The sequence below is a fragment of the Myxocyprinus asiaticus genome, chromosome 32 (assembly GCF_019703515.2).
Source record: "Myxocyprinus asiaticus isolate MX2 ecotype Aquarium Trade chromosome 32, UBuf_Myxa_2, whole genome shotgun sequence".
Classification (NCBI taxonomy): domain Eukaryota; kingdom Metazoa; phylum Chordata; class Actinopteri; order Cypriniformes; family Catostomidae; genus Myxocyprinus; species Myxocyprinus asiaticus.
In genome coordinates, this window is record NC_059375.1 from 16886694 (window position 1) to 16899162 (window position 12469).

Here is a 12469-nt window from a genome sequence, read left to right on the forward strand (position 1 = left end):
GTGTATTTACACAATCAATGCTTCGTTCATCAGGTGTGCATTTGTAATGTTTAGTTTTCACTAATTGCTCTGTGGGTCGAGATGAAAGCTTCCAGGATCAATGAACACAGTGGAGGCAATACAGGTATAGTCCTGTCAATGACATTACTTTAATATAACTCACCTTGTTATTGCAGAGTGCCTAACAAGGAGACATGTGGAACCTGCGCTTTAGGGACATTCACCAATCGAGAGGTCTGCTCTTTACTCCTAGAGGTGATAACGGTTACAGAAATGTGGTGCTGCACAACGCATGGTGCGGGCAAGAGCACCCTTGGGTGTCAGAAAGGAAGAGGAGACGATAAGAAAAGTCATTGACATTTTTCTGCTCTCTCTGATTTTATTTTATCTATTCATCCGTTTATATATCTATTTTATGCATTATTATTATTATTAACCTTGGCTGGGTTTCCCGAAACACTAAGTAGGACGTTAGTAGCACTTAAGTAGTACTTAATCTCTAAATCACGTTTCCATAAAGCATTGTTATCTAAGTAGTTCATAAAAACGTTCGTAAATTAATGCTCTAGAAGTCCATTAAGTGCAACTTAAACATATCTTCCTGGCATCTTTCACAGTTTATCAAAGTCAATGGGACATTTAATACATTTTATTATTTTGATAATTGGAAAGCCATTGTAAACTATTACAAGGATAAAAAAAAAAATCAATGGGCATTCTCCGCAGTCTGCACATGCAATGTGATAGGTCTAAATTTACAAGACATGTAATACAGTACAACATTATATTAGCCTTTACTGATAATGGCATAATTGTAATGGCAATAGAAAGACGATACAGTGCATCTGGAAAGTATTCACAGCGCTTCACTTTTTCCACATTTTATGTTACAGCCTTACTCCAAAATGGATTAAATTCATTATTTTCCTCAAAATTCTACAAACAATACCCCATAATGACAACATGAAATAAGTTTGTTTGAAATCTTTGCAAATTTATTAAAAATAAAAAACAAAAAAAAAATCACATGTACATAAGGATTCACAGCCTTTGCCATGACACTCAAAACTGAGCTCAGGTGCATCCTGTTTCCACTGATCATCCTTGAGATGTTTCTACAACTTGATTGGAATCCACCTGTGGTAAATTCAGTTGATTGGACATGATTTGGAAAGGCACACACCTGTCTATATAAGGTCCCACAGTTAACAGTGCATGTCAGAGCACAAACCAAGCCATGAAGTCCAAGGAATTGTCTGTAAATCTCCGAGAAAGGATTGTATCGAGGCACAGATCTGGGGAAGGGTACAGAAACATTTCTGCAGCATTGAAGGTCCCAATGAGCACAGTGGCCTCCATCATCCGTAAATGGAAGAAGTTTGGAACTACCAGGACTCTTCCTAGAGCTGGCCGCCTGGCCAAACTGAGCGATCGGGGGAGAAGGGCCTTAGTCAGGGAGGTGACCAAGAACCCGATGGTCACTCTGACAGAGCTCCAGCATTTCTCTGTGGAGAGAGAAGAACCTTCCAGCGAACAACCATCTCTGCAGCACTCCACCAATCAGGCCTGTATGGTAGAGTGTCAAGACGGAAGCCACTCCTCGTAAAGGCACATGACAGCCTGCCAGGAGTTTGCCAAAAGGCACCTGAAGGACTCTCAGACCATGAGAAACAAAGATTGAACTCTTTGGCCTGAATGGCAAGCATCATGTCTGGAGGAAACCAGGCACCGCTCATCACCTGGCCAATACCATCCCTACAGTGAAGCATGGTGGTGGCAGCATCATGCTGTGGGGATGTTTTTCAGCGGCTGGAACTGGGAGACTAGTCAGGATCAAGGAAAAGATGAATGCAGCAATGTACAGAGACATCCTTGATGAAAACCTGCTCCAGAGCGCTCTGGACCTCAGACTGGGGCGAAGGTTCATCTTCCAACAGGACACCGACACTAAGCACACAGCCAAGATAACAAAGGAGTGGCTCTGGGACAACTCTGTGAATGTCCTTGAGTGGCCCAGCCAGAGCCCAGACTTGAACTCGATTGAACATCTCTGGAGAGATCTGAAAATGGCTGTGCACCGACGCTCCCCTGATGGAGCTTGAGAGGTCCTGCAAAGAAGAATGGGAGAAACTGCCCAAAAATAGGTGTGCCAAGCTTGTAGCATCATACTCAAAAAGACTTGAGGCTGTAATTGGTGCCAAAGGTGCTTCAACAAAGTACTGAGCAAAGGCTGTGAATACTTATGTACATGTGTTTTTTTTTCTTCGTTTTTTATTTTTAATACATTTGCAAAGATTTCAAACAAACTTCTTTCACATTGTCATTATGAGGTATTGTTTGTAGAATTTTGAGGAAAATAATTAATTTAATCCATTTTGGAATAAGGCTGTAACATAACAAAATGTGGAAAAAGTGAAGCGCTATGAATACTTTCCGGATGCACTGTATGTTCTTATTAAACATATTATTTAAGAAGACATGTAAGTAATGTGACCACGCAGTTTAAAAATTAAATAAATATGCCTTAATAAATAATTAAAATATGGTTAACAAAGGAGATTAGAGCGAGAGTGTGCAATGATGATTCTCTCTTTCTCCTCCTCCTCTTCTTCCTTCCTCCAATGGCTGGTTCAAATCTGCTCGCCTATAGTTTTTTACAAGGCAGAAACAAACTGCATGACACATAATGCCTACTTTCTTTAATTAAATTCTGTAATGGTTAGGTAATACATTTTGGCGACTCGGCAAGGTTACAAACAACGTCCATGTTTGTCAGTATTTCCACATTATTTTCATGTTGAGAAGACAAACTCCTGGACATATTTACCAAAGTGATCAGCACCTTTGGACTGGACAGCTCACATAACGAAGCACTTAAGTTCAACTTTATAATGAGCGATATACGTGCTGGTTTGGGAAACAGGCGTTACTCTATTGTAAAATAACGAGTGACACTAGTTAAGATGATCACTAAACCTTAAGTTGCAACGTTATCGGGAAACCCATCCCTTGTCTACTAAGATGCTCTTAGCTCTGTAGGATTACTCCAGAGCACTCGTAAATCTACGAGCATTTTCAAGTACTACTCAAGTTATGATGGCTTTGGGAAACCTAAAAACTAAAATGAATCATAAGATGTATTCTACGATCTAGGCTTATGATGCTTTTGTGAAACGAGGTCCAGAGCTGCACAGTGCGCTCACATCTGCAATTAAAAACTTACAAATTTGAACCCATTCACATGTAAGCGATAAGCTTTGTGTCTATCTTGGAAAATCCACAAATGAAGCACACTGACAGCGTTGCAACATAAAAAGTTGTAAAATGCATCTGATGTCTACTTTGCTGTCGCAAATGTCTTCTGGGTGGAGGTAATGTTCCCTCTGCGCTGTATCACGCAGCTGCGCTCAAGAGACGCAATCCATAATTTAATGAACTTTACGCAAAAACAAGAGCAGGAGAAATTGAGAGGTGATCAAATAAAATGCAAAATATTATTCTGTTTGCCCAACAAGTCATGCATGTGAGTCATTTAACTAGATGCATGACTTGAAGAGAACAAGCTTAAAGATGTTGAATTTTGACACAGTCAACATGTTTCTTGTAGGAACACCATGCCATGTGTTCCTCTAATAGACTATTCATATTAGTAGCTGACAGATAATGCATAATTAATATAATAAAATTATAATGAATAGAATGTATAATGAATGTTAAAAATATTTATTAAAATGGTTGTATTTATTCTTGTAGTGTTTACTACAAAGCAGGAAACTGGAAAATGCATAGTCTTGGTGTGTTGGAGTTTCAGAAATTGCTCGAATTTATCTGAACATGAATATTAATAGTAATACAAGTATGTCATTATTATTTCGAAACGTGGTATGGATATGGGATTGATTATTCTGCACTCTCTATATTTTAGTTTCTGTACTTGTAAAACACTAAACAATTAAGTCAAGAATGTTGGAAGGTGAATTTAATTTGGTCAATGTTAAGGGTTAGTCTCAGTCTCATGATGTAAACTGCAGCATAAATTGCAAGAGATGTCAGAAAATCCATTCTGATTGGCTGGCAGCTCTTATGAGGTGCACAGGTTTTTAACACTTTATCAGATAGCAAAGTGTTGTTTAGAAGTTTCCAGGCTACAACAATGAGTACCTCTGTGGAAGAACTATAGTCGAAAACTACTTGACTTTTGATTAGATTTGCCAAAGCTTGCAAAAAAAAGCAGTTAAGAGTACTGCTTTAAACAGATTGTTAAAGTGATTCTTTGAATGAGCTACCACTTTGTTGTATGTCATGCCACATTAAATAATAAAAATAAGTAAAAATAAAAAATAAAAAAAAACATTCGGGGTGCCTCCAAATGAAATTGCCTAGGGCCTCTCAATGTCTAGAACAAGCCCTGTATCACTGATTGCTGTGTAGGTAGACATAGGCATAATGAAGTAGGGTGACCACAGTTTATTAAATTAATATGTAAGATGAAATTATTACATTAATATGATTTCCTGGAACATATATTTTTTTTTAACATTGTACCATGGTGAAAACTGAGCCTTATATATTTATTTATTTATTTATTTATTTGCGTTTCCGAAACTATGTCAATATCTGCGTATTAATGTTCGGTGCTGAAGTAATTAATTCCAAAAAACCAAGTACTTCTACACAGTAGAGGATTTTTAAAATCAGAAATGTAATTGACAGACATAACATTTTTCATAAAAATTCAAATAATCTTATCTAGGCTTCATTTCTAGCAGAGACATATCTGCCTATATTCATTTGTAAACGTCAAAGCTCAGTTCTCAGCTTTTCTAATGTTAGATAAAAAAAAAATAAAAATAAAAAACATGTTCCTGGGATAGGCTCCAGTACCTTCGCAACCTTACATAGGATAAGTGGGAATAAATGAATGTGAAATAATTAAATAATGATGACATAGGTAAAACTGGGTTTCAGATTGATGCTCACCTTTATAGAGATTAATGATATAAACGCATGCAATGTGAATCATAATAATGGTCTCTAATGTTGCCAAAAGTTTCTTTCTTTTGCTGGAAACTGAATGCACACGGTATTGTCATTTTTCTATTTCATAAATGCAAGTTTTTGAATCAGTGAATGTAAAACCTGGTGTAGTACTTTTTGTCAGTTAGTGCAAATTGTCCCTTCATTTATCTGTGCATTTGTCTTCTGGATTTTGGAAAATAATTATGTAACATTCTAAAATAATCACATTTTATGACTAAATATTAAGCCTAATATTTGGATATATTAACAGGCCTACCAGCTCCATTGATAAAAGTGTCATTGTAACAGGGTTCAATGGAAAGGAGGAGGCGGAAACCGGACGAAGCATCTAAGTAATGTTTAATGAGAAATTAAAACATAAAGACAAAACATAAACACAAACGCATACAGGGCAGCTGCCTGTAGCTCTCTCTCCCAAACTGCCGCGTTCCGCCGCATTTATCCCTCTCCTCGGCTGATTAGCCCGATTAGGGGCCGGGCGTGCATAGTCACGGCCTGGCCCCACCCTACTCCTTGTCACAGTCATTAATTTGTTTAGGCTAATAAATTCATTATAATGTAATACAGGGCTAAATAGAAAATACATTTAGTGCTAAAAATGGTTACATTTGTGAATGGCAATTGTTATTAAAGTTACAAAACAAATGTCACTTTCCTGTGCTTCAGTCCTTGAACACAGTTTTTTCTTGGCACACCTGGATATGGCTTTCCAATGAACAAAATATATCAATACAAGTTATTAAATGTTCCTTATTCTCTGATAAACTGTGAAAATGCAAGAAAGATAAGTTGCACTTATGACTTTAGAGCGGTTCAAAGCCCTCGTTCATTTACGTAGTTTTTACTTTGCTAATTTGATGCTTTTGGGGAAACGCGCCAAAGAGATTAAGAACTACTTTAGTGATACTAACGTTCTACTTAGTGCCTTGGGAAACCCATCCATGGACAAATAAGTGAAATGAGACAAAACATTTTCCAATTCGGGACTGGTCACCCTACTACATTATACGTAATGCCTACCTACACAGCAATCAGCGCTTCAAACATCTGAGTTATGTAATAACCTGGACAATGTATCAGCAATATTTTTATAAACATTTTAAAAAGCCAATGCATTCCACATACCGGTCGCGCTTCACTACAATGTAAATTCATCCACTCCGTCGGTCCAGTGGATCGTGCTGTGCACAGCTTTGCCACACCTTTCAAATAGAGATTTTGATAGCTGACTGCTAAATAAAACAGGCTGTGTTTCTAAGAGGTAGGCTAAGAAATTTTACATGCAGATGCGAGGGACATCAATAGGCTATTTCTAAAACAGACAACTAATAATTCTCTGGCACACATAGGTTGCAGAACCCATGCCTACGCAGAAAATGCCCTGTCTATAGACCCTTCCCTGACTAGTACAGTTTGTGTCACAGGCATTCCTTAGTCCGGTTGCTTACTGAGAGAGAGCTAATATGTAGTTGCATTAAAAATTGAGCAGCGGTGGATAAATATTCTGTTACACGGCATTGAGGAACTGATGATGACGCGGGTTGACCAATCAGTGGAAAGGTGTGTTTTATGTCCACCCACATGTGCAAATCAAATATGTATCTATTTTCTACCCATGAACAATTTTGAAAAACAAACTATCAAAACATACCTGGGTGTTCTCTCTACCTGTAGCTTTGGTCTTCAGCACTCAACACCCGATCGTATTGCACCACCTACTGGTGAGAACGAATAGCACCAGGTTGAGATTGTGCATCGGTTCTCAGCTGCTTTTCCTGCAGTTCCCAGATGTGGAAGGATTAATTTCCAACCGAATTTGAACCACTGAGTTTGAGGAAGTGAATTTTGTTAAGCGAAATAAAACGGCCTGAATTTTACTTGTCGAAAAATCTAGATGGTATTTTCAAATGAACTGAATATTTTGGAAACAAACTTTGGAAGGTGAATATGTATTTTTCAATTTTTAATAATGAAATTAGTTGTGAAATGTTTCCAAATGAAATATTCCATGCTTAAAAATACAACCATGTTAAATTTCAGCCTCCCAAAATGCAAGCACTGTAAATTCAACGCATTTAAATGCAAGCACTGTAAATTCAATGCATTTAAATGCAAGCACTGATAATACAATGCATTTATTTTTTCGATTAGAGCAAATCGACATGCCTTTATGCTTCAGAGTCTTTAGTCATGAATTTAGCTCCATAGCTTTGATGCAGAACATGTTTACCAAGCTATTTTATCACTGCACAGCGCCCCTTTCAGCCTCAAGTACCTTATTGCCCTTACATCCTTCAGGTGATTATGTACAGATGCATAAATGCTGGATTGTATAAAAAAAAGCAATTTGTAGGACACGATTGTTCCTCTGATTTGGATTCAAAGCAATACGAGCAGTCCAACGCAGTGAGCTCTAAGGACTATAGACATTTTAAAAAGTAAGAATAACAAAAAAATAGGAAGATTAGTCACATAAATGGAAAGCATGGAACTATTGTAATATCGGTGGTTCAGTAGTGCAGACTTCAATGCATCTATCATCATCTGCTTAAAAAGGCTGCATGGGTCTAGAAAATCAAGAGCTTCAAGATTAGTTCAAGTTTTAATTAGACTTAATAATTATGACTTAATAAGGATGTTAAATCTGAGTACTGAAGGAGTTTGAGGATATAATTCTGTAGCACTGAAAAACTGACGAGTAATTACAAAATTATTATTTCGCAAGTTTTTCTAACTGCATTTTAATGGTATAAAATTAAGTGAAATCTACTTTATTTTGTGACATAATATTGATAGAAGTAAGAGAGTAAATTGAACTTAAATAGGGGATAGTTCACCCATTCTCTCATCATACTCATCCTTATGCCATCCCGGATGTGTGACTTTTTTCTTCAACAGAACACAAATTAAGTTTTTTAAGTTAAGTTAATGGGTGCCAAAATTTTGAAGCTCCAAAAATCATTCAAATCAGCATAAAAGTAATCTATACGACTCCAGTGGTTAAATCTATATCTTCAGAAGCAATTTGTTAGGTGTGGGTGAGAAACAGATCCACATTTAAGTCCATTTTTACTATAAATTCTCCTCCCTGCTCAGTCAATCTTCACTTTTAACTTTCACTTTCACATTATTCTCATTGCGTTTTTGGTAATTCACATTCTTCATGCATATCGACCCCTACTGGGCAGGGAGAAGAATTTCTAGCAAAAATGTACTTAAATATTGGTCTGTTTCTATCATCTATTGATCTGTTACCCACACCTATCATATAACTTCTTGAAATATGGATTTAACCACTGGAGTTTTATGAATTACTTTTATGCTGCCTTTATTTGCTTTTTGGAGCATCAAAGTTCTGGTCACCATTCACTTGCATTGTGAGGACCTACAGAGCTGAAATATTCTTCTAAAAATCTTTGTTTGTGTTCAGCAGAAGAAAGATAATCTGGGTGAGTAAATGATGAGATAATTTTCATTTTGGGTGAACTATCCCTTTAAACATTTCAGTAACTTTTACTCACAAATCTGATGTACATGGTATTTCAATAACATTACTAAAATTTAAATGAACATTTTACTAGAACATTCCACAAACGGGTTAAATAATGTACCACATGACAAATAGAAGCCTTCCACAGGAAAGCTCCATGCATGCTATGAAGTCTATTAGACAACATCTCCTTGCATTACTGGCAATGGGATCACAGTATGAAGTTGCACACGCAGACCTGAACACTTGATGCACAAAACACGACAATGGTAAAATTAACAGCTCATTTTTTTATTTATTTTTTTATCATATATGGGTAATTTTGAGTAGAAAATGAACTTCATACTTCACAAAACAAGAAGTTAATATGCATAACAACAAAATCAACAATAAAAACTGTGTAAATAAACTTGAAACCATGCAAGCTCATTAATTATTCAAGTCCAGTGCATTCTGGAAACAACAGCTTTGAGAAGTTAAGTCAAATGTAATTATTTTATTTACCACTGAAATTTACTCAAATTAGCAAATAAATATGACAAGGTTTTCTACTTTAGGACTGAAACATGTTGATGCATAGTAAAAATAAAAAAATAATCATAAAAAAATATTTACTTATAAGCTAAACCATTAATTTTACATGTCTGAATTAAAACCACATGTAGTATTAACTTAATATTTTCAAGTTCACTATTAAACTAACTTATTTAATGTAGAAAGTACTTAAAGGAATATTCCAGGTTCAATACAAGTTAAGATCAATCGACAGCATTTGTGGCATAATGTTGATTACCACAAAAATACATTTTGACTTACCCCTCCTTTTCATTCACTTCCATTGTAAGTGCCTCACTGAAACCTCGATTTTGCTTTTTTGAAGGAAAAGTAGACAACGGTAAGTTATTTTATGTGGTAATCAACATTATGCCACATATGCTGTCAATTGAGCTTAACTTGTATAGAACCCGGAATATTCCTTTAATCATTTGTGCAATATTTACTTTGATCAACAATGTTTCAGTCATTGCAGAATAGGCCTAATTTCACAACATGACTCTTATGAAACTATAATCAAGCTTCCTGTGTGTCTGTCCAGTTGTTATAGCAGCAGACACTGAGCTGATTCATGGGACATGATGGTGACAATTCAATATGCAACTGAAAAACACTTTGAAACCAGCCTGTATCTTTAATTCGGTTTAACTTCAATGAATGCTAGATTTGTACAAGTTTAAAAGAAATATTTAATGACAGTGTTTTCTTTTTTGTATCTGCTGGTGTGGATTACATCTGTTTAGCAACCGACTGGTGTCAAGCAGGTAACAAAGCAGGAAATTTCCATCCCATGGCATTTCTTCTTAACCTACATAATGTAAAGCTGAGCGACTGTACGGGTTCCTCGGAGAGTGTAATGACCACAAGAATAAGCCCTCGCTGTGTCTGTCATAATAACTAGGCCACGCACAAGGATGGCATCACCGTGAATAACCTCGTCCACAACAGAAATACCACATTAGAACCTGTTACGTGGACCGAATAACTGAATAAACCTATATCAACTAAGAGGTGAACACGAAAATGTCACACCATTTGGAAAATGTGATTTGAAGTGGGATGTTATTTGAAGTTGCTCGTGAAACGCTACAATGGAAGGTGCCGTTCACTCCGAACGTGTTATGGACCCATCATGCTCTGTCTTCCCATTCTTTTTAGCTATCTAAATCGCGTCTTGCTGTTTTATTCGGGTTTAAAAGAACGTCAACTTTTAAAAACACTTCTCGTTCTGTTACATTCGTGGCGCTGCTTTATTATGTTTTGGCGCAAGGACAAGTTCGGTGTGATCGGCCCCTAAGTGAATAAATCTACAGTATATCAACAGAGAGGTGAACCTGAAAATGTCTCTGTATTTAGACATGAGAAAGCGGGTTATTAATATGTGAATGGATGTAACAAATGTGAATTACAACAATACTATGTACAGTAGTAGATGCCTATTCAGTACACTAGCTGTCATCATATTTAGATGTCATGTCAACCGATGACAACTTGCATGTTTCATCTGCAACATGGCAAAGCAGTGTATCCATTTTTCAGAGATGTTCATGTTCAATAATTGCAGGAAAGCACTTACAATCATTAATTCCAAGAGGGTAAGATGGGGCAAGATGCCCCCCTTAAGAACAATGTTCATTTACTTTTAAATTGTCATATATAGAAATAAACTTTTAGCATGTACAGGATGATGATGCATCATCCAACATATGGGGGGGGGGGGTCATCTTACCCCAAGGGTCTAACTTTACCTTGTCATTTCAAAATAAAAGCAATAACGAAATACTTTACTGTGTCCACAGATCCCCCATTAAAAAATAGACGTAAAAACTTTTAATATCCGACATAACAGAATGTAACATATCATTATTTTCCAATGACAAAACATTAGATCATTTAACCTCAAAACTGTTTGGATGGAATAAATCTCACAAATGTTGATGTTCAGATGAAATATCAAGATTAAAAGGAGCACAGTTTAGGTGCTGAGATTTAGTGCCAAGAGAAAGGTCAAGAGAAAAAGTTAAGGGGAGGGGGGGGTTCTTCCCCCATCTTACCCTACTAAGTCATACTATTATGTCTAAGAGTTAAAGTCAGAATTGTTTAGCATTATTTATTAAAGGCTGCATAAGCGTAACACCACCAATCGCTTAATGAGGTGTCAAGGAAACCGTGCAAGTTAAAGCTGAAACATTCTATTCTAGCTAAACCTATCAAAACCTACTATACAATATCAAGGGTGCCATGCAAGACTCATGTTACAGGTCTTTTTAATACGCGAGAGTTGATCTAAACTTACCCAGAATGGAAGTTTGGACCCACATAAGGGCTCCATCTGTGCGGCAGTGCTCTTTAATGGACCTCTTCTTCCTTATGCCGAGAGGATGTGGCTGATTTTCTTTGCTGCTCTTTTGTTCTTGCATACAACTCAAGCACACGATCACACGCTCATACATGAACGGAATAAAATGCAACAACGGACAGACCGATAATCTGTTACTAGTTGAGTGCCCGTTTCCTAACCCTCCTCTTCCCCGGGTGAGCGGATGACGTTCAAAACTACTAACCCCTTGATACAGCAGACACAAGTCGCTCTGAGGTTCTCATTGCACGAGAGGCCGCCCATTTCTGCTTGCGTATCTCGCGCGCGCATGAGGACATACCACACTGCTATTGTTTTTATTTTATTTACAAACTAATTTATTCATGCATTTTTATATAAAGATAATTATAATCAATATATACTAACATACCCTAAAGGAACCCCTTTTTGAATTGTATTTAATAATAATAATAAAAAAATATTATTATTAATAATAATAATAATATAGAAAAACAGATGAATATTTATTTTGATTATAAACTATTGTTTCCAAATGCCCTCAAAATGTCCCAAAAGCAAGGTTTTTTCATATTTATCTAACTTGTGCAAACAAATGTGTCACACACACACACACACACACACACACACACACACACACACACACAGAGAGACAGACAACAACCAATAGTTTTATTTTTTAAATTTTATTACAGTATATTATAGTGGCATTATATTATATTGTATTGTACTTAAGTTTAGTTCGTTTTGTTCATACAGGTCTTGAAACTTCTGAAATTAATCACTATTAATTATTTGATATATTTACATGCAGTTAATTTGTATTATTATGCCCCCAGGGACATAGCCATACTTCTTTGCCCAAATTACAGCTTAATTTTCATTTATGCAAATTGTCATCACATAGGCTACATGTAGTCATACTATAGGATCCATTTTGGTTGCTACCACAATTCTGCAAATACTGAACAACATTTTACAACCAGGCAGGAAATATTTGTGCACATGTGCATAGTTTTTAATGGAAATAATAAGAGTTATTATTA

General features: G+C 36.4%; 1 protein-coding gene across 1 annotated transcript in view; it reads right to left on the reverse strand.

The window, feature by feature from the left end:
- LOC127423159 (ATP-binding cassette sub-family C member 3-like) overlaps positions 1-11679 on the reverse strand; it is a 79218-nt gene extending 67539 nt beyond the window's left edge. The window contains exon 1 of the mRNA XM_051667274.1: positions 11382-11679. Within this exon, the coding sequence (XP_051523234.1) occupies positions 11382-11417 (36 nt within the window). The 5' untranslated portion in view covers positions 11418-11679. The remainder of the gene's footprint in view (positions 1-11381) is intronic.
- Between the last annotated feature and the right edge of the window lie 790 nt (positions 11680-12469).